This window comes from Amborella trichopoda, chromosome 2 (assembly GCF_054954075.1).
Source record: "Amborella trichopoda isolate Santa Cruz 75 chromosome 2, AtrichopodaSantaCruz75HAP2 v2.0, whole genome shotgun sequence".
Lineage (NCBI taxonomy): Eukaryota > Viridiplantae > Streptophyta > Magnoliopsida > Amborellales > Amborellaceae > Amborella > Amborella trichopoda.
In genome coordinates this window covers 55787779-55811817 of record NC_142337.1, presented here as the reverse complement: position 1 = coordinate 55811817, position 24039 = coordinate 55787779, and the positions used below count along the sequence as shown (strand labels likewise).

Below are 24039 nucleotides of genomic sequence, written 5' to 3'. Positions count from 1 at the left end.
TTGAAGAATGAAACAAAAAGTAAACCGTATAATAGATGCTCTTGCTAAACAAGGATATGAGACATGCTTAGATAAGATGCCTTATCAGACTTTAGTCTTCAAGGGGTAAAGTATATGTCTGGGAGCTACTAATTAAACATGCAAATGATTGTATTCGAATGGAGCAACACATCCTCAAGAATCATTCCAATATTATATGAGGAAAGAATTAAACCTACAAATTATTGCAAGGAGAATCTTCATATGGAGCAACACATCCTCGAGAATCATTCTAATATTATTTGAGGGAAGAATTTCTTCTGTCACTCAAGTATATTAGTGTCAAGGAACAAGTAGCAATATTCCTATTCACCTTCGATCATAGATCTGGCAATCATTATGTATACCGCTGATTCCAACACTCTAGTCAAACTATAAATCGATATTTCGATTGTGTCATTAAAATGATGGTAGGCTTCCACCTCATAACATATGTCTCCCATCAATAATTGCTACTCCAGGTTTCCGCAATAATGTTAGTTTCTTTCCCTTCTTCAAGATACCATTCATATTATATTTACTTTTATGTAATTATCACTATTAAGTCATTATAGTTTAATCATATGAAAGATTGTGTTGGAGCAATTGATGGGACTCTCAATCTTGTCATAATAAATGTTGAGAACCAAGGGCAATATTGCAATTCGAAATTGACTCCTTTTCCAAAGGAATTGGTGCATGATATTCAAGCATGATGGGAATGTTTTTGGTACTAACTCTCATCCTCTAAGCAAATATCACATAAAGCTTTCATGTTCTGCAAGGTATTTTATTCAAAATAATAAACTAATTAATTGACTTGATAAAAATATACTTGATTATTTAAATGGAATTGTGTACAAAGAGATCATTTATCTTTTGTACATGATCACAATCATTCTTGTCTTTTAAATTGCAAAATGGGTGGTTGTAAGAGTGTCAATGAATAGACACAAAGTTCCAAAAAATAAATTTTTAGATTTCATGACTCACCTCAAGCAGTCCAATTTGACATCTGATGAGTGGGTATTAATGTGACCTCTATGTACAAAAAATACATTGTCTATTTGTAGGCAATCCCTATTTAAACAGTTGTCTTTTTCAAGTAAGCCTAGGGAAGAAGGCCTTCTACCTGTTTTTCATTAACTAAAAATGGAGAAGATACAAATCATAGTAGTACAGTCCTATTTTAGGGTAATTGAGCCAAATCATAAACGAAATCTGGCAGCAAAAAAGAGACCATGTCAGAGAGGATTCGAACCATAAATGAGATGTAAATACCATCTCGTAGATACAAGTATGTGAATACCCAAGTTTCATTGCTCCATACTATATATATGTTAATAACATTAGGGCATGTTTGATTTGTATGAAAATGATTTTTTAGAAATGATTTTTAAAAAAAATAACTAATTTCTCACATTTAGTTCATCACAAGAGTAAGAAATCTTTTTAATGAAATTAATTGACATAAAAATTGGCCCAAATCTAAGAAATTTAAATCATACATATGTAGGTATGATTCTAATTTCTTTCAAAATCTGGGGCAAGGGTGTAAGTAAGGTTACCATCAGGCCGGGCTAGCCCAAGGCTCGGCAAAGCCCAAAAATACTTTGGCCTGCCCCAGTAAGGCCCTCCTGAAAAGTGTACCGAAAATCCCATCGCGCCCCCAAAAATATGCACTATCAATGCCCGGCCTAGCCCGACCCAACCAGAAAAGAATGTATTGGGCTTGAGCCCGACCCAGCCCATTAAGAAGTCCCCCCCCCCCCCCCCCCCCCCCCCCCCCCTTTTATTCATTTTATTTCACTCTTCCAATTTTTCTTGTTTATAGTAAGACAAAAATATTTTTTAGAAATTTTTTTTAGAAAATTGGATTTCTAGATAGAGAAATAGATATTGGATTTTTAAAGAGAGAAAGAGACATTGGGATTTTAGAGAGAGAAATATATTGGTTTCTAGAGAGAGATGCGAGATTGCATTTTTAGAGAGAGAAAGAGATATTAGGCTTTTAGAGAGAGAAAGAGATTGATTTCTAAAGAGAGAAAAAGAGCTTGGATTTCTAGAGAGAGAAAGAGAGCTTAGGTTTCTAGAGAGAGATGATTTTTAGATAGAGAAAGAGAAATTGGGTTTCTAGAGAGAGAGAATGGATTTTTAGAAAGAGACATTGGTTTTCTAGAGAGAGATAATAGGTTTTAGAGAGAGCAAGATAGATAGAGTTTCTAAAGAGAGAATGGGTTTTTAGAGAGAAATCGGTTTCTAGAGAGAGAATGGATTGTTAGAGAGAGAAATTGAGATTGGGTTTCTAGATAAAGAATGGGTTTTTAGAGAGAAAGATAGATTGGACTTTTAGAGAGAATGATTTTTTAGAGAGAGAAAGAGATAATGGGATTTAAGATAGAGAAAGAGAGATTAAGTTTCTAGAGAGGGTGGTTTTTAGAGAGAGAAAGAGAGTAGATTTCTAGAGCGAGAGAATGGGTGTTTAGAGAAAGAGATTTGGTTTCTAAAGAGAGAGGATTTCTAGAGCGAGATGATGGGTTTTTAGAGAGAGATTATGTTTCTAAAGGCAGATAATATTTTTTAGAAAAAGAAAAAGAGATTAGTTTTTTAGAGAGAGAATGAGAGATTGGGTTTTTAGAAATAGAAAGAGATGTTCAGTTCTAGAAAAAGAAAGAGAGAATGGGATTTTAGAAAGAGAAAGAGATATTGTGTTTCTAGAGAAAAATATTGGGTTTAAAGAGAGATGGGTTTCTAGAGAGTGAGAATTGGTTTTTAGAGAGATTGGGTTTCTAGAGAGAATGTGTTTTTAGAGAGAGAGAATAGGTTTTTAGAGAGAGAAAGGGAGATCGAGTTTTTAGAGAGATAATGAGTTTTTTAAGAGAGAGAAAGATTGGTTTTCTAGAGAGAATAAGTTTTTAGAGAGAAAGATAAATGGGTTTTTAGAGAGAAAATAAGTTTTTAGATAGAGAAAGAGAGATTGGGTTTTTAGAAAGAGAAGAGAGATTGAGTTCTAAAAAGAATCAATTTTTAGAGAGAGAGAGAGAAAGAGAATCGGTTTTTAGATAGGGAAAGGAAGAATGGAATTTTAGAGAGAGAAAGAGAGATTGTATTTCTAGAGAGATAATGGGCTTTTAGAGAGAGATTGAGATTCTAGAAAGTGAATAGGTTTTTAGATAAAGAAATAGAGACTGGGTTTCTAGATAGAAAATAGATTTTTAGATAGAGAAAGTGAGATTGGGTTTCTAGAGAGAATAAGTTTTTAGATAGAGAAAGAGAGATTGGGTTTCTAGTAAAAGAATAGATTTTTAGATAGAGAAAGAGAGATCGAGTTTTTAAAGAGAGAATATGTTTTTAGATAGAGAAAGAGATAGTGGGTTTCTAGAGAGAGATGATGCATTTTAGAGAGTGAATATATTTTTAAAGAGAGAAAGAGAGATTGGATTTCTAGAGAGAGAGAATTGCTTACATTACATATTCCAAGAGGGTTGATTCCCAAATAGTTTACCAATCGAAAGAAAACAATTTCATAGAAAATCTAAATAGTATTACCAAACATGAGAGAAAAACATGTGAAATCTAAATATAAGAAATCTATTTTCTAAAAAATTAATTTCTTACAAAAAAAGCCATTAATGATATCAGATGTAGGCAGAATGGTTAATATGACACCCAATTTGAGGCATCCTTCCACAAGAAATACAATATAACACATCTTTGGTGTTCTTTACAAACTCACTTACGAAGTTAGAGAAATAAGTCAAGTTAGTCAATGTAACGTGTTGCCTATGTAATTTTATTGGTTTGAAATTTAGGGATTATGACTGAACTCTACGGGGAATATGACAAGAAAAATCAAAGACAAACATACACACAAGATTTGATGAATATGTGAATTACTACCTTGATCTTGCTTTTGTACTCATATCAAGATGATAGCTGCTTGTGATAAAGAGTATCGATTATTTATTTTTATATATAAAGTGAGAGGAGGACCCCTCTTATTTTCACACCAGTTATCCTTCTCTCTTTCTATTTTACTCTTTTTTAAGTTAGGTATTTCGCATTTTATCTTTAGTTATTTTCTTTAATAACTCTTTCTTACTTACTATCAGGGAAAGTATACAAATAGACTCATCATCAATGTCATTATTTTAGCATTTTTTCGATTAATTGAGGTCGGATAAAGTATACAAATAGATTATTTATTTTTAATACAAATAGGTCACAATCAATCTTGTCCATCAAATTTCAACTTGCATAGTTGTGAACCTGTCATTGACTCAAATTTCAAAAACAAATTTATCAAACTTTGTGATATACCCCAAGCCATCCAATTTGACATCTCAATGTTAGTACCAATTGTGACCTCTTTGTAATGGTATCATAGATTCTTTATGCTTTCTCTTAGACAAATCCTTTTTATTGTCTCCTACATATACTCTCTCTCCATCTCTTCTTTTATTTTAGGACCCGGTTTCTATGCGGCCAAACCCACACATATATAAAAATGCAGGCCTCTTAATAAATGTAATTTCCAGATGGGTTTTAAGCCTTAATTTTGAAGGACATGTAATCTCTAACATGGAGATCATGAATATGAAAAATAAATAAATTTTAAAGATTAGAAATGATAATTCTAGTAAGAAAACATTTGGACTATCAACCTCCATTGTTTTTAGATGGAACACCTACTTGCGTCCATCTTTAAGATGGATGCTTTATACTTTCTAGACCGCATATGTAGAAATGCGGTCGAGCCCGCATGAAACAATTTTCCTTCATTTTAGGATATAATATTAGTTTTGAATGTTACAAATAGAGGCATACAAATTTGGAGGAGGAATGAGATAGAGAACATATAATATCTCATGTATGTAGGATGTGTAATATATCTCATGTGTGATATTGGATGTGCAAGTGACTCCAATACTATTTAAATTTGAATTTAAAATTAAATTAGGTATACTATTTAAATTTGAATTTAAAATTAAATTAGGTATCGTTTACGTAACTTCTTTCTATCTCCTTATTCTCTCTCCCATCCTCGACCAGGGAATTCAATTTCTCATACATATCCTATTATTAATATATAGCAAAATACCCCCACTTAAACTTAAAAAAAACATCCCAATAAACATGCCCTCATTAATAAATATCTATCACTAATAAAAAAAGTACCTCGCAATAAACATGCGCAACCCTCATTAATAAACATCTATCACTAATTAAACATGCATTTTCTATTTTCCATGTCCCTATCTCATATCCCACCAATCTTTTCTCTCTCCTAAAATCTCTACCGCCAATTCTCTTCTCAAATCAATCTCTCTCTCACTTTCAGTCTCTCTTCTTGCTCCCCTCTTACTCATCTCTCTCCTAAAAATATGTATTATAAAATAATATTTTTGTTTATTTTATTGTTATCATGAAAATTCAATAGCAATATAGTGGCAAAAATTTCCTTAGCTAGAGAGAGAAAGATTTTTGCTTTTACCCATGCATCACTAAGGAATATTTTTTGTAAAAAGAGTTATTATGAAAATAACTTAATAAAAAAAAATTCATTTTTCATTTTCATTTTTTTTTCTTTCATCTTCCAAAATCCACAATGGAAGTAAAGAGAAAAAGTAAAAAAAAATTGCACAAAACATATTTTTGTTAGTTTTATTTTTTTGCATTTTTGGATCATATTTTATTATACAGCAAACAAATTTCCTTCGTTTTTTTTTAATTTTTTTAACTTACCAAGGGTTTATGCATATTTACTAATAGTTAATAATATTTAATAGGAATTACATGTAATAACATAAAAAGAAGTCAGTAATAAGTTATGTAAAGTTCGATTATAATTATTAAATATGCGACATAATATCATAAACAAATTATTAACAAACAAATAATTGTATTTAAATTTAATTATATTTAACAGCAGAAATGTTGCAAATTATTAATACTAATGAGTTTTCTTTTCCAAATTAGGTTTTCATCAATGCACTTAAGTTCTGATCAGTTTTTTGTTTATAATAAGTTACAGCAGAAATGTTGCAAACTATTAATACAATAAATATAGAGATTAAATGAAATTTCTTTTCCAAATTAGGTTTTTATCAATGCATTTAAGTTCTGATCACTCTTTTGTTTATAATAAGTTGAATGCTTTCAAAGCATGTTGTAACGAACTACCATGTTGGATATCAGCATAAGAACTTGTTATCATAAAGAACTTCTATTACTACTATATTGGATATTGGCATTAGTAAGAGTGCAAGCCTACATAAAATTCTCCATCAATTTTTATTAATATAATTTGAATTATTTATTTAAATCATGTTTTATTTTAATTCTATATTAAATGGATACATGTTAATTAATTTTATATTAAAATAATATCTACTATAAATATTATAATTATTTGATAAAATATTCTATTGTAAAAATGAATTCATAGAATTCTATCTATGTTTTATTGAAATGCTTTCAATAATAAATATATTTCTATAATCAACATTTAATATCAAGGGCATCGTACATGCATTTTACTAGTTCCTCATAATTAGAAAACAGTGGAAGAGAGTTTATTATTGTGCACAGAAGCTCTAAACTCGATGAGTTGATTTTTGGCAAATAAAGTACGAGAAATAAAACATGAAACATATATCACGATAACATAAAAATTTACGTGGTGCGCCCCAGAAAGTCTAACTCCACGGATACGAAAAACTGAAATCCACTATACCAATAAAAGTTACATCATAAATTTTGGGACATAGAGTTATCTCTCTAACCCTTAACAAAGCCAAGTTGAGCAAAACCCTGTTAAACCACTCTCCTGAACGACGCCATATGTCGTTCTTTTTTTTATTTACTTCTGATAACCGTTACCGATAACACCAGATAGAGATGCGAGAGCAACGAAAAACTAACTTTCTCTCTAACTAAAAAGGAAAACCACCCTAAATCTCTATGGGGACCTGTTTCTCTATAAGAAACAAGTCTCTCAATCTGATGTCATATGTCGTTCTTCTTTCTCTTTACTTGTGGTACCTGTTACCGTCAACACTAGATAGAGACGCTAGAGCAATGAGAAAGTGATTTTCTCTTTGACTAAAAGGAGAAACCACTCAAAATCCCTACTCATTGGTCTATGGTATGGAGGCAGTACTTCCAATTGAGGTAGAGATACCCTCTCTTAGGATACTTGTTCACAAGGAATTAGATTACAAGCAACAGTCTGAAGATCGACTAGCCACCCTCGAAATACTAGATGAGAAACGACTCTAAGCAGCTGAGAAATGATCTTCTATCATCACAGAATAGAGCGAGCATACCAAAAGAAGGTGTGTACCTAGAGAATTTAGAATTGGGGATCTAGTCTTGAAGAAAATCTTCTAGTCGACAATTAATCCTTATCCATTAGAACAATTCAAGCTTAATTGGGAGCGACCACATGCGATCCAGATTCATCTAGGTAATGCCTACAAACTCATAAATCTTGAAACAAGCCTCTCAATCTTCTCTCTAGAGGAAACTATCTTTCCCATATGGTGTCCCAAATAGGGCATATATATCCATTCTTTTTTCATCCCATATATATATATATATATAAAAGGTTAATAGTACACACTAAATAGGCAACTTCTTATGTTACATATATCTAAAAAACAAAGAGACATATCCAAGAGTCCTAATCTTTTTAGATTTCTAATACCTTTAAAAACCTTATCAATATCAATCTCAATCCCACATAATATGGGATTCCTTAATGTGGTTGATTTTTTATATCAGTATATCCAACAATCTTCACTTTGATATGAAAATCAATTGCTCACCATGCCAACATTTATTGGAGAGCTTTATAAATTATTCATATTTTGCCAAATAAATTTCTTCACTATCATTGTTGGAAAAGTAGTGTTTGTCATCAAATTTCTCCACTTTGAAATTTATAATTGAAACCTTTACTGCCATACCGATACCCCAAACGAGGCTCTGATACCACTTTTGGAGGTCATTCTTTTATCTATTTAAGTTCTTTTTGTATGAGAAAGATTAAAAAAAAACAAAGGGAAAGTTTTGGGGGTTTTTGTATAGAGATAAAATTATAGAGAGAATAAAGCTTGGTGAGAAATTGAGCTTTGTCTCTGATTCTCTCAAGTAATTGCTTTATAATTTTCTTTATTTGATTTAGTGGAAAACATCAATGGTTTTCACCCATGAATATAGTTACATTTGTTACGAACCATGTAAATTCTAATATTTTTTTTTTCTATTATTTATTTATTGCTTTCTTTTTCTTGCTTGTTGCTTGTTTCATTTTTCTTGTATTTTATTTGCTAAAAATAAACTTACCATATTTAGAGCTTCTGTGTGCAACGTTTATTGCAGATTATATTAGATTATGAATTTTTCTTTTTTACTCCATAAATGGACGGTCAAACATACAAAAAAAACATACGTATTAAGCGAACACGTCTATAGTTTTAACCTTTAAAATTTTACCATACAAATACCTATCACTTAAAATCCCTCCTTCCTCCTTATATAAATGATGTCCCAATATTTCATGTATGAAAAACTAATTTTGGTATTCCTATCTATGTACAAAGCTTAAACACATATCCATCTCTTTGAAACACATCAGAATACACAAATTCGGATAACCTGTAATCCAGATGTATGGGGAGCCAGCAAAGCCTTTACAGGACTCTCAAAATCCTAAATAATCAAAATCCTATTTTATCAAACAAGCCCTTAAGAATCTAGACCACTTAGTTATTGTCTAATAAATGGGATCAGTCTGGTGCGTTAATAAAAATATAGAGAGATTTTTTTTTTCTTTAAGGGTCACTAGCAATTTCATTTGGCAGCATGACATCGACTAAATCACACACAGCACTTGGGAGAGCAAACAAGTTATTCTTCTTCATGCAAAGCGTATAAAAAAGAAGATTGAGGCACCTGCGGGTAGGTTTTTTTATAAATAAAAATCCATTTCGCAATGGTGCCCTAAAAAAAATCAAATCTTCAATTTTGAATCAATTTAATCCTTCACTCCTTTCTAAAAAATACGAAGAGGGAGATGGGACAAAGACATCAACTTCACAAGAGACGTGAATGAGAGAGAGAGAACATTTCAGAACCCGGCCGGGTTAAACCGGAACTGTAAGGGTTACTCAGAACCGGCGATTGGCCGTGGTTGGTTGGTTTTGGCCGGTCAGGATGGTCAATCAGCTTGACCATCCGGATTTTAAAAAATTAAAAAAAAAAATAAAAAATCCAAAAAAATAAGAACTTTGTTTGTAATATGCTTTTTAATGTTTTCTATTGCTTTGGAAATTATTTTGACTTTATTTTTATATTTTTATCTTTTAATTATTTTTAAAATACCCTCAAGAGCAAATTGATTTTTAAAAAATCTATTTTTTAACTACTTTTATCCTTATTTAGATGTATTTTGTATAGTTATATTTTAAATATGCGTTCGATTTTCAAAATTTTTTAACTCTTTTTAGCCCTGGTTTGCCGAATTCGGGGCAGTTACTCAAACCGGTTTTAGGTTGCTCGGATCCGAGCCCATGGCCGGGTTCCTTGTCTGGTTCGTGCAATCAAACAGTAGATGAAACAAACGTACTTCACACAAAGAAAGATTGATTGATTGGCATGAGTGAGATATGCACTTAAAACTTCGATGCGATTCGTGCTTTGTGCACCACACCACACCGCACCACACCACACCAGTAAATGGGAGAAGCATCACAACTCCTACTCATAAAGCAACCCACCTCAACCACTCGACGCCAAAACGCACAACAAATGGCACACAAAAAACCAAAACAAATAAATATAATAAACCAACCTTTTATACCCCTTCTACAATTTTTATATTCATTTACAGCATCTGGTGTACGGCATCTCTAACAATTACACATATGGCTGTATATAATTTAATAATAAAAGAGTGGATTGAAATGATCCTGATTCCACACGTGTCGCGTGCAAGAAACGCTGACGCTTTCATCAGCAAGGAATGCTTTAAAACCTTTTGGTGACCTCCTCTTTCTTTTTCACAATCACATATTAATTACTATTTGATTAGATGTTGGTGTGAATAAGACACGTAGCTAAACCTGGACCAAGAAGGTCAACACAAACCAGCATGGAGGTGCACCAATGGAGTTGAGTTAGAGGTGGGTTTGGAGACAAATACTGTTATTTTGTAATCTAAAAGGAAAACAAAGCCAATAACAACAACAAGCAATAATAAATCTTAGGTTAGTGTTAAGGAGCATATAATGACGTAACAAAAGGATATCCCATATGATCTCTAAGAGTTTTATTCTTTATTTTATTTCTAAATGATGTGGTTTGTATGTGGTCTCATCTCTAAAGCTCATCGAGACATATAATTTTGGTATCGAAAATTTTAATGCTGACCAGAAAATCTACTTCACCTCTAATTATTGATTTTAAAACTCAAAAAATAGTACCGATCAAGTAGATCTAGAAATAGATTAAAATCTCGAGAATGGACTGTCTATATAACATATTACAAGATTTACCGTCTTTTGGACATCAACCTTTTTTTTTTTTTTTTTTTCTTTTTTTTTTTTTTTAATCCTTATAGCTCGAAATCGAGACAATCAATTAGAGGGTTTTCCAACATCGAGACCTTTATTTTTTTGATAGATTTTTTAGGTGCCTTTTTCTACAGTATAAGGTTGCAACCTTATGTAAGCATTTTTCTTTTATAAATAATATAACTCTAAGTTACCACAAATAAAAAGATCCCAAAGTGCCGTATCAAACTCCGAAATCAGTGATAAGCTAATTTATTTTTTATTTTTTGAATGGTACCTTGGTACCTTACAAAAATGAAACTCTAGAAATCATGTTGTTATCTAGAACCCGTTCTCGATCGTTTATCACATCTATCATTCATTTTGTATTCCATTAATCACATAGTAAAATAGGAATAATTTAAGGGCCATTTTTGAAGGGCAGAGGAAATGTTCATGATACCTCAATGTTCCCCATGTACATGTTTTTAAGTTCCATCATACTTAATTATTTCTTAGAAGGCAATGATAAATTATTACACAACTTATTGTCATTTGTACAATTCTTTTTAATTTTTAGTGGAATGAGGCCTGCCATACCTAACTTGCACTCTAAGTTTGGGTTGGAGTGGGGAGATAAGTGTGGGAATGGGGGTTCTGATATTATTTTTAAATCTGGTTGTTTATTGTCTTAGTGAGCATAATTCAAATCACCCTTCTATTTCCAAGAAATGTTGTGGAGTGTAAATTCTCAGTCATGTTAAACACCTAGAAACAGCTATTATCTGCCCCCTCTTTCGAATATACGAGCATATCTAGATTATAATATTTTATTTGATGCCCTTTTGACCTCCATAGTCCATACATAACTTTGTCCGTTTGACCGCTTTATGCAGGGTTGGCCCAGGCCTCACCCACGACTGGACCCTCAAAAAAAAAAGTGAGCCTAGGCTACAAACCACAAACTGTAGCCCAAGGGCCAGCGGCGGCCTAGTTCGGCCCGGTCCTCTGTTTTTTCTTATTTTTCTTTTATTGTTTTTTTAGCCCTGCTGGGCTCTAACAAAATCAGGGGCTAGGCGCTTAAGGACAATTGCCAGGCCAGGCCCAGCCCGGTCCATTGCCACCCTTAGCTGTTTGATCAAAATAACCGAAACTATTTTGCCACAGCTCAGGCAGCAAATGTGTCGCACCCATAGTAAGTCGCCAATTTAATGGCGACTTTTTCAAAAAATCAGGTTTTTTTGAAAAATAATTTAATTTGTGAATTTTTCAAGAAGTTTAAAACGTGATTTTTTAAAAATTTGAAAAAATCTTTTCAAAAAATAAATTCCATTATTATACTCTGATTTTTTTAAAAAAAATTCAATATCTTTTTCCCGTTTTACAAAATTTCTATTTCTATTTTTATTTCTATTCGACCATAATTAGTAAGTATGGGGTAGACTATTTCTTTCTAAAAAGATGAAAATTGAATTCCCCTACCCAATACTTGTCTTGACTAATAAAATAGATAATATATCACTAAATATTTGAAATATGATTGAAAGATATATCACATTGAATGTTTGAAATTTATATTTATAGGACTCCTCACAACTATTAATTTTTTCTATGCTCATATATATATATTCAAAATTTCTAATATTTTAAATATATCCATTTTTTTTACTCCAATTTGTTTAGCCTAATCAAATATATCTACGATCTCTTTACATGAAATAATTTTACCGATCCATATTTTTTACCCAATTTTTTTATCAGGCGATTAGTTTTGGATTTCATGGTGCGACGTGCACACCACCACCCCTTTGACTGGTGTTACGCAAGAACAGGTAAGAGTTGGGTAAGACACGCTTTTCTCATCAAATATGACTCCCCATCGCATCTAAACTTGCTAAATACAAAGACATTTCACTGTGTCCAGGAATATTGCCCACGTGCCGCAAATGAATTAAACATTTTTATATACACGTGAAACCAGAGTACAGCAAAACACCAAGCTTCCTAAAACGCCTCATCCCTCCCTAAATGAATTCACTAATAAATACAAAAGGGCATTGGTACTATCTATGTACATTCACACAACAAAAGCAAATAATAATAATAAAAATAAAAAGAAGTAATACAACTCAACACCCCTACAAAACTGCTGGCTGTTTTTTGAATGCCCCTGAAACAGCCACAAAACAGAGTTCCCCTCATTTAGAAAACCAACCCCCAGGTGATGCTCACCAACCAAGGGGCCTTTAGAGAGGCAGAGAAAGAGATGGACGGCCATTTCAAGATGAACCCATGTCAACAGCAGCTAGATTAGATACAGAAAGAGATGGCGCCGCGCCTGATAGCTGCCACCGAACTGCCGGTAAGAGAGAGACGGGGCATCACAAGGAAATTCATGCCGGGTATCGAAATTCACATACAAAACAACCTCAGCAGCAGCAAGCAGAGGAAGGGAGAGAGAGGGATGGGGGTGTGCTGCAGAGCAGCTTCATCACATCACTGATCACAAAGCAACGATCTAAGTTTCCTAAGAGCCTCAGGTGACAATGAGCAGAGCAACCTTGGCCTACTATGCTCACAAAAAGAGGATGCCCCTGGCCCTATCGAAGAAGGTGAAGAGAAGCAAACCACAATAACAGTGAGATTATCAAATGTATGCAATCTCAACGCCTCCATCACCAATTCCCTCGCGCACCTCTCGGGATCATTATGCCTCCTTAGCCCTCGCCGCACAATTCCAACTGCTTTCTCACTTGTCATCACATCCCATATTCCATCGCATCCCATTATCAAGAACTCATCATCCTCGCTGAGTAATGTGCGCCTAAACTCGGGCTCGGCGATGAGTGGCGAAGTGGAGGCTGCTGTTGGACTGCCCTTGATGTCCCAGTCACCGAGGGCCCGTGTCACGCCAAGGAGGCCATTCAGGTACCCACCGTCATCGACAGAGGCATTGCATGACTCCACACGCTGCCGCTCAGAAGGGGAGAGGGGCTTGTGGTCATGCGACATATCCACAGCCTCCCCTTTGCGACAGAGGACAGCCCGGCAGTCGCCTGCATTTGCAACCAGCAGGAGCCTGAAACAGAACACATCAATGCACAAAAACAGTGTTAACCCAGCTTTTCAATAGGGTAGTTAAGGACACCACAAGCCAAAAAGGAAAAAAGACAGTACAACAGAAGAATTGTTGCTTTGTATAGAGGACATTAAGGGAAACAAAATAATGGAGCCTTTCATTTCCGAATCCACAGCAGAATCAATTGCATTTTGGTTTTACTTATGCATCTATTGTGAAATTCATTCAAAATTCTAACCTTCCAAAAATGAGAGCAGTCAGGACAGTTGTCCCCGAAGAACTACTGATGCTACAGTCACTGCCCAAGGCAAGGTCTGCAGTAAGGAAGGCTTCCCGAACAGAATTCTCCATTCCCTCTATGAATGTGTCATCAGCCACAAGCGCCTGTGGAAAATCAGTGTCATGGAAGAAGAATCTCAGGGCATTCTTCCTCATAAAAGCAGAAGCATCAGGACCTCCATGCCCATCAAACACCTGGACCATATCAATTCATATTTTATTGAGCAATAGTACATTGGGAAAGCACCATTAGTGAAATGTTGATTTGAAAGGATGGTGTTGTTCTTGTTAAAATTGGGTAAAGACCACTATAATATTGTGTGATCGAGTAGAGGGGGATTTCTTTTATATATAACTTACCCCATAGAAGGCACTTGGCATGGGACACCTAAACATCGAACCCAAGTGCATAGCAAGATCATCGATCCTGATGTGTTCGTCTTCCATGCATCTTACTGGTCCGATGTCTGAAAAGCTACCAGATCGGATGGTTGGGATGAATTGCAGGACACCCATGTCAACAGAGGTATCTGAGATGGAGTTGCAATCTCTTAGATCCTGCATGAAAAACAAGCATCCCATATTAGGTGTCTTACTAGGCAAGAGTCATTCAACTTATAGACAGAAAATTTTGAGAAAGTCATAAAACTCTGAGACTGTAATTCAAAGAGAATATATCTGAACAATGAAAATCATAATAATGAAAACTGTAGCAAAACAATAAGCATGTGCTATTCAGAATGAATAAACGTTTTGGACTAGCTCCGACTTCAACAATTCAATAATGAATTTGGGGGATGATTAACTAGTAACTGCAAGTATTAAACAATGAAATGGCACTTCATATATACTAGATTGCATCCATTAGCTTCTGCACACATAAGAGATCATGCAACAAGCTACTGAAGCCACAATGAGACAAGATCACCTAATGCCACAGTTGTCCATGGCATAAGGAGTTCTTTATTAACTTATTTTACTTGATTTCATATCCTTAAACTGCGATACGACCGCTAAATACTTACGCATATGCCAGGGTTCCACCAACCAAAATTGGTTATATGTATATGCATACAAACTTCCAAGAATCAGGAGGATGACACACAAAATGGTGGGTACGGTCTATATATGCAAGCGTAACCAAGACCACCTACATCTATTACCTAGTCACGAAGGCAGTAAAGCACAAGAAAAATTCAAACACAAAATAAATTTCAAGTGTCCAGAAAATGCAGATTTCTAAGTAGTAATTGATTATTCATAATGTGGCATGTGGGACAAATCTTTGCTCAAAATATTAATTTTGGATGGTCTATTGTGAACACATTTTCAAAAAAGATTATTCTCGATAATCTGTTTCTTTTCCCAAAAGAAAAGAATTCTGGATAGTCTTCATACTTAGTAGCAATCCCATGAATAATTTGCTTGACAAAGCGAGAAAAAAATAAAGAAACGTTACCTGCAATTATTTATATAAAACAATTGGTATCTCTAAAAATTTCAGTAAGTGCAATTATTTTTTAGACGTAAAAGGGAACACAAAAAAATTCTTTAAAAGTAGCAAGGAGGACAATTTTTTTTGAAATTTAAAAGCACAATAACAAGGTGAACCTCATGAGATCAAAACATGTTTTCTCAATTAAAAAAATGAGACAAATTCTCCGAAATATGTAACCACTGCATAAGTCACCAGATCGATATCCCATATGTTTGAAAGATAGAGCATGAACCAAGTAATACAAAAACCTATGAGGTTACATCAGCTGCAAACATGCAAAGAGCATTCATAAGGATTCAAAACATGCACAAAAACAGCGAAACAGCAATCAGGCTATTAAGACTTCAGGGAAGTGAGAAAGGAGATATTACAGGGGCTTCCCTCATATCCTAATAAGAACCCCAACTGATATCCATCAGAAACCAGGGGATCTCTAACGTGACACAGATACCAAAAACTATGACACCTGTAACCTTAACAACAACCTCACAAAAACACAATTAAGCAGAAATCGCAGCTCATAATTCTGTTCACATATAATACTTTCTACCTCTTCAAACCAAAAACTTGACATTTCAAATAATTGAGCAAAACATAAGGTGCTCCATTAACACCTAGATTTATCAGTGAATCAACACTCAAGTCTCCTGCAGGCAACACAAAGGAACGGACTACAACAGGACACAACAATTCTCAACTATAAATAGATGTACCAATATTATCTATGCATTCAATGAACAATCCCAGTTTGGGATACATAATTTAATTCCGACAAAAAAAATTGGCAACATAATGTGAATTCCCACCATGCCGACAAAGTTACCAAGGATTTTCTGACTCAAAACCCAAAATTCAATAAAAAAAATCAGAATTGAAATCTCAAAAAGAAGATCAAGATCTTACCAGTTCGGCAAGGGAAGCCTCAACAGAGACAGTAGCAGATGTGTGAATCCCTCGAAGAACAGGTTTAGGAGAAGATATTTCAACCATCTCTTCTATCTTTTGAATATTGTTTCCCTTAGTGATGCATCTATTGAACTGAACATCCAACACCGGAATGTTCCGGTGGCATACCTCTGCTCCCACTACCATGATTCAGTAACACCTCAAAAGAAAACGCCTTCTCACCAAAATTCAGTCCTTTTCGAGTGATGATAGCAGGGAAAGAAATTCAGATCCTCTGTTTTTTAAGTTTTCCTGCAAAATACAAGAGAAAACTCTTAAATATGGAAGGAAAAATCTAAATCAAAGTGTAGAAAACCTTATGCCAATGATAACATCTAAAAGTTGAATTTTTCCTTTTGTAGTGGACACATAAGGAAGGAAAAATAAGATAATTCTGTTCAGGAGCTCGGCAAACAAACCTTGATTTTCTTTTCAGAAGAGAGAGTTTCTTCAAGCAATAGAAGCCTTCAGATCTTGGACTATTTAGAGAGCTTTCTTGAGCTTTTAGTCAACAACAATGGCACGAAAACGCTAGAATCTATACTTCTCCAATAGAATTAAGAAGAATCGCCCCGTGTTTCGGCCAAGTAAAGGCTCGAAACCCTAGAAACCTCAGATGCAGATAACCGAGGACAGAGAATAATCACCCCTACTTCGCAAAAGAATCGTGCAAAAAAAAACCCGAAAAATCCCCAAAAAAAAAAACTTCAATGGCAGATAAACAATGCTCCAAAACCTCTCTTCGTCAAAAATGGCAGGCAATAAATACAGAGAAAGAAACCCTAAACAATCGTTAAGGAGAACAAGAAAAAATAAGTTGTTTTCCTTCCAAGACTCAAAGTGTGAACTCTAGAAGCCGAAACATGGGGGCAACCGCTATTTATAGCAGCGACCATCCTTCTTACCTTTCGCGTCCACGGTTAACCGCCGGGACTCGGCACCGCTTCCGGTTGGTTTCAACGTAGAAAACCGGGACTCTGTTACTCGTGACGGCACGTGTTGGTCACCCTAAGCCAGGCAAGCAACGAGTGTGACGTCATATTATGGGGACACGTGGACGCTTCCGCGTCAACACGTTTGCCGCCTCGGTTTAGCCACGAGCATGGTATGGCCACCCGATTGTTTTAGTACTTACACCAGTTCGTTATGATTCACCACCCGTTATGTGGGTGGATTTACTAAACATATGGGTCGCGTGGCCGCCATTTGCTTGTTTTTTCGTTGACGCAATGGCTTTTGGTGACGTCAACCAACCTCCTTTATGGTGGGAAAGTACCCGGACCTGCATATTTTTCCAAACGGTCCCTGCTCCTGCGGCCGCGGATTTGGGGTTTGGTGTATTTCGCGTAAACGTTTGCGGGTTGCGAGGGTTTTTTTCGATGAGCCTCATAATATTCTGGAATATTTCCTTATTAGTCCCTAACTTTGCAGAGGGATATTTTCGTAATTTTGTCCACATCAAGATAAAATATTCGAAATTGGTGTTAAGATTTATTGTGCCGTCTTTAAATTTACCGACATGAAAGGGATTGAGATTTGAGATAAAAGCTGAAATTGATTAATAAAAACTTGAATTAGAGATTAATAATTATAGTGGGGACGAGATTTTAGTTCTAAAATTCAAGATAATAAAAATTAGGGGAAATTGTGTAAATATCTTTTATATTTTGTAGAACTTAAACATGTCGCTAGTATATATATATATATATATATATATATACGCTTTTATCTTATTTTTTAGAATTCATTTTTATTTCCTTTATAGCTCATGGTGAATTCAATCCATACTTCTAGGCATCACCCATTTTATATTTCATAAAAATATTTCACAAAACAATTATATAAAAGAACTTGATCATACAAAAGTTTGCTATTTGGTAGGTTTATTTATTTAAATTATTATTTCTATTTTCATAGGTGGTGAGGAATATAAATAAATAGCTTAAAATTTGAGTTGATCTAATGTATAGATAAAACAAATAAAATTAAAATGCATTACATGCTCTCAAAAAGTAAGAGACGAATTGCAGAGCACAAAAGATATCTACGTAGATCTCTCGAAAGAAACTAATAAAAGGCAAAGATAATTAATGTTGGAAACCCCTTGCCAATAAAAATTTACGGTGATCGATTCAGTCAAGGATGGGGTTTTTATGAGTCAGCCGACTCATACTGTATACATGCGGGGCCCATTAAACCATCTAAAAAATGGATTTTTAATCTAACATTTTACAGATTCATGATTCAGGTTAAGATGATCATGAAAATGAAAAAATTAAAACCATTTTTAATCTTAAAAATGGATTTTTAATCTAAAATTTCCAAGATTCATGAAAAAGCTTGATATTTAAGAAGTGCTTTTTAAAAAAAAGATTTGTACACGTATAAACTCATGAACGAGTTTTCCTTTAGGTTCATTAAATGTCATCAGTTTATTTAAAGAGGAGGGAGTTTAAAAGAAAGATGAGGGGTTCAAATTCAATTATTTGTGGTCGATGTGGGCCCATTGCAAGAAGGGCTTTATTTATTGGAGATATATATTCGATTATATCCACTCCCAATTTTAAGGTCCGTATAACACGGTTATATCTAAGGATCAGGTTTTGTTTTTTATTTTTTTTCTAAATATAAATGGATAGGATAAAAAATGCACGTGAGTTTGCTCAACGAACCAACGATTTATATGTGGTTTCCCTTATTGAAGCGTCAGGCCTAAATTTCAGATATCTAACAAGAATATGTCAAAAGATTTCCTACTCCGGCACGCACGACTATATTATCCATTTACCTCTCATATTTTGGGATGTAATCTCTATACCCTATAGACAACGTAATCTCTATATACCATAGAGTAATCTCAGTTAAAAAAAACTCGAAATAAAATCTACTAGAAAAAAATTAAAGCCTCAATATTATAAAATCTACTAGAAAAAAACTAAAGCCTCAATATTATAAAAATCAATTAGAAAAAAAACTAAAGCCTCGATATTGAATAGAGACCGTCCAACTTTTAAAAGGAATAAAGTGTCACAAAACTCAAAGTGTAATTTATTTTTTAAAAAAATAATTATCTAGTAATTTTTATATGGTTTCTAAAGTTTCAGACTAAAAAAAGATTTTTGAAAAGAGAGAAAGAGATGATTGCTAGATGAGTTATCAATGTTGTATGATTACTTGAGGGAGATGATTATAGGGAGTAGATCCACAGTATGCTCCTGTGGGACAGTGATACAGTGAACTATCATATATCTAAGAGAGAGAGTAAATTCTAGACTTTAAGAGAGAGAAGAGTAAATTCTAGATCATTAATGGAGTTTAATAATTGAAACAAGCTGTTAATTCTTGCACCAATGATATAAAAAAAAACCAGCACCATTGCCAAATACATCAACCACTGCTACAATAAAATAAACTTAAATAGGATGAAACAGAGTACCACAGTGGAATGCATGTCACAATTATTTATTCCACCAATGGAATAAATATGGGACATAATTGGAGGAACTTTACCAATGTATAACCACATACCAAATATAAAGAAGGCCCTTACTTGGGGTACTCAACCAACAACAATTAAAGATTAATAATGAATAATTACTTTGGTCACTCAACCACCACAATTAAAGATTAGTAATGTGTTGGGCACAAACACCCACAAAACCATCTGCAAGTGTTCAACTATAGACTTCAAACTTATCCCATCCACTTGTTGCTCTCACTCCCTAAATAAATTTCCCTATATGACCTAACCCTAGATTTGTTTAATTTCCCAAAAGAACCTAGACAATAATGTTTACTGCTACTCTAAAGGAAAGGGGGCTGTTCATCTCATGTGTAAATGCTATTGAGAAAGTGAAATTATTCTCGTGCCTGTTTGGATGACAATTAACATTATCAATAGAATATTATTTTATCATTTTGACTACAAGCATGTGATTTTCAACAAATTGCTTTGAATAAAGTAAAAAACAGCTCTTTAAAATGATAAATTTACGTTACAGTCAAATAAGATAAACTCATATACAAAACTAACAATAAGTTTATCTCAAGTAATTTTATAAGGGATACTACCAAACCATAGATAATGGTTGAGGTTTTATAAGGCACTATCCTTATCTTGTAGAAGTATGGCGCACCTCTAAAATTTGTTTGGCGGCATAGTTGGAGTGTCAGAAATCTTATGAGCACTTGAAAATCTATTTTTTTCATCCATAGTTATAGAATTTTAAATTTCAAAACTAGTACAGATCTATAAACACTTAGAAAATAGACAGTCCAAAAAACATCTTAAAATATGCACTATTTTTAAGACTTGATTTTTTTTGTTTTTATATCAAGGTCGAGATAGTCATTTGGAGAGGTCTCTAATGTCAAAACACTCTCTTCTCGAGGATTTTGAAGGCCACCTTATTTCAACAGCCTTATATAAACTTTTTTCAAAGATAATTAACTTTATTGATACAGTGAATTATCAGTGATAAAAACAGCACCTAAACTACCCTGTGTCGCTTGTCGAAACTCCAAAGCTTATTGATCAATAAATTAACAAATTTTTCAGACAGTTTGACATTGTTTCAAGTTTTTCTTGTGCTTGAATCCATATCCAAAAATTCTTTTTCCGTTAAAGGGGCACTCAAATTTCATTTTCTTGAAAAAGAGAGAAACCACATGTCCATAAGGCGGTATATACTTATTGGGAAGCATAAATATCATTAACAACTATATTATCCTCCGATGAAAAAGAAAACTAAGGGTTAAATGGTGGGGCTAATTTTGATCATAAACCCAAGCCAACTGGGTTTGCACTTTGTGTTTTGGACGCTCCAAAGGTTCGACAGCAATCAGTAATATGTTGACACTTGACACTGCCAAAGCCAATTTGAAAACATCATCATCGTCATACCTTTCCAATCCATTTCATCTTTTCCCCAAGTTGATTACTGGACCCTTATTTACATGGTCATCACTGTAGGAAAAATCGGCGGTTAAATTCTAAACATCCGGTTTGATCGGAACCGGTTTCGGCTAGTTTTGGTAAACCGGTTCTGTATTTAAAAAAAAAATTCAAAAATATATAAAATCTTAAAAAATAAGGAATTTTTTTTGTAATGCATTTTGTAATGTTATTAATCATTTTGGTAAAGATTGGAAATTATTTGCGCCGTTAGTACTTATTTTTACATTTTTGAAAATTTTCAACTTCATTTGGATGTGCTTTGTTTAATCATGCTTTAAATAGTATTGGGATTCACTATTTGGACTTGGAGCCGACATGTCGGGTCCAACTTTTGGAACCATGCCCGGAGCCGTGTCAGATCCGGATGTCGGGTCCCGGTCCATTACCACCCCTCTCCGGAGTAGCATTTTGGCGATCTGAAACAGGTGTGGAGTACACGGTCCATCCTAGTGATCCAGGTTTTAACACTAGGGCCAACTAAGAAATTTGGGCCGACCAATGGATGAAAAACAATTTAGGAGCAAGAAATTTTTTGGCAAATTAAGATTGCTTCTATCGAAATTGTATGAGGTTCTACGAGGCTCTTGCTGAGAAAGCAACAACAATCAGTGCAGATAAAATCGAAATGGAACGGTTAACTGGACATGGGGCCGAAAGCTGTTCAACATGCTTGATCAGGGAAGTCTCAGGCGAAAAAAAAGAGAGTTAAAAATAAAAAAATATAAAAAATCTAATAAAATATAGAAATATATTTAAATCATAATTAAACAATACATATCCAAATGAAGTTGAAAATTAATGAAAAAAATGGGTTTTCAAGATCGATTTGTGCCTAGAGGTATTTTTGAAATTTTTTAAAAAGATAGGAAAATGTAAAATAAATATTAATGACCAAAATAATTTCCAATCTTTACCAAAATGATGAAAAACATTAAAAAAAAATGCATCACAAATAAAATCCCTTATTTTTTGGGATTTTATATATTTTTTTGATTTTTTTTTTAAATATCGAGTCGATTCACTAAAACTGGCCGAAACCAGAACCGATCTAATCGAGCGGCTAGAATTTGAACCGCCCGAATTTTCCTAGACTGGTTGCCACCATAGGTCTGGATCAGTCCATATTGGTCCAAATAAGAGAGGGCACCAAAACTGGTTTTTCCAACACTGATTGCCACCCTAGGTCTGGATGAGTCCCCCAAATTAGAGAGGCGCACTTAAAGATGTCGGCCTCAAGCATTTTATAAATTATCCCTCAAATTATTGATGTGAAACAATTATCTCACCGCCTTCATGCGTGCAAATTAAATGACAAGTCTCGAAACCATTCGGGATCGTTAAAATCAAATTGCGAATCAAACCGTAGATTGTGACATTGCATGCAGCTACGCAGGCATTAAAACCGTTTGATACATAACAATCTCCATATTTAAAGCAACACTAAATATACTACCTAATATGGTGACTAATTTCACATATATGTACCTAACTTAGCCAAAACAATGGTCTAGAGGATGAAAGCCCCTACTTAATGCCCAACGCTCCAACCCAAATATATATATGTTAGAACATTGTATACTTACTAGAAGACTAATTTGGGCAAAATATATTTTGGATGGCAAAATATATATGCAAGAACACTGCTTGATTTTTAAATTATACTAACATTCCAAATATTGCTCACAAAATATACTAGCAATTTATGAAAAATATACAAGTAATTCAAAATATACATCCAAGAACCACCTTGTTTTTTCAATCTCTGTTATAGTTGTAAATTAGATTATATTATATGACAAATTTCAAACTTATTTTTATTTGTATAGTAAAATGATTATAAAATATAAACCAATAATTTCAATTTCAATATATAATATTATAGTTAGTTAGGTTATGATATTTTTGGATGTGCAAAGAGAATTAATAAATGTTTGATATGATACTAATTTCATGTTATGTGGTAAATTATTTTTTTAATCTTATAATATGGAAGTATTTTTTAATATTTTTAAATTATTTTGAAAAAATATTATAATATTATATTATAATTAACAATCATACAGACATCCAGACAAAAAAACAACGTCTAAGCATTCACCTATTTTTACAAAGTAATGAAAGTACATGATACACCACTCCTAATTTCTTTTAGAAACTAAAAAGAACACTATTTTTAGATATTTATAGTGGCTTTTTGAAAAAAAATTGGGACAAAATTTGCTAATTCGGCCGATTTTCCGATCCAACACGGGTATGGATGTGGAAGATTTTGGTCACCCATCCATTTTTTTAAACCTTGATATGTATGAATGTGAAAAAAATAATAATTCAAGTCATAAAAATATGGCATCTTGTAATACATTATATGGATTGTCTTCTTTTTTTAAAAAAATAAAATTAATTGTTTATAGATCTGCTCAATCTTTATAGAACTTTAAATTTCATAATTAGGGGTGACAATAGATTATTCTAACACTGAAACTACTATTTTCAACATAGTATTGAGATGTGCCTTATTTCAATACGACCCTTTCTTAAAAATTCTTAAAATGATGTCAAAACGCATGTGGAAACACATTTCAGTGATGATTCGAGTGGATTGTTGAAACCTTCTTTCGGCTTTACATATTTATTATGGAAGGATAAATTTTCAATTGGTTATAGCTGATTGTATGTTTAGTTGTTTATAAGCAAAGCACCAAAAAAT

General features: G+C 33.6%; 1 protein-coding gene across 1 annotated transcript; it reads right to left on the bottom strand.

The window, feature by feature from the left end:
• Positions 1-12512: 12512 nt before the first annotated feature.
• Positions 12513-17226, bottom strand: LOC18431391 (Protein phosphatase 2C family protein). The gene is made up of 5 exons (XM_006841516.4): positions 16795-17226; positions 16334-16627; positions 14293-14490; positions 13892-14127; positions 12513-13653 (listed from the first exon to the last, which is right to left on the bottom strand). The coding sequence occupies exons 2-5, from the start codon at positions 16520-16522 to the stop codon at positions 13071-13073; spliced, it is 1206 nt and encodes a 401-aa protein (XP_006841579.1). The 5' UTR covers positions 16523-16627; positions 16795-17226; the 3' UTR covers positions 12513-13070.
• Positions 17227-24039: the final 6813 nt, after the last annotated feature.

Bases quoted from the DNA above. Each gene is read 5' to 3' on its own strand.
- LOC18431391 (XM_006841516.4), bottom strand. From the start codon at position 16,522: ATGGTAGTGGGAGCAGAGGTATGCCACCGGAACATTCCGGTGTTGGAT. The intron at 14,491-16,333 runs GTAAGATCTTGA...TTTTTCATGCAG, and splicing joins AGGCTTCCCTTGCCGAACTG to GATCTAAGAGATTGCAACTC. The intron at 14,128-14,292 runs GTAAGTTATATA...GATATGGTCCAG, and splicing joins TGCCAAGTGCCTTCTATGGG to GTGTTTGATGGGCATGGAGG.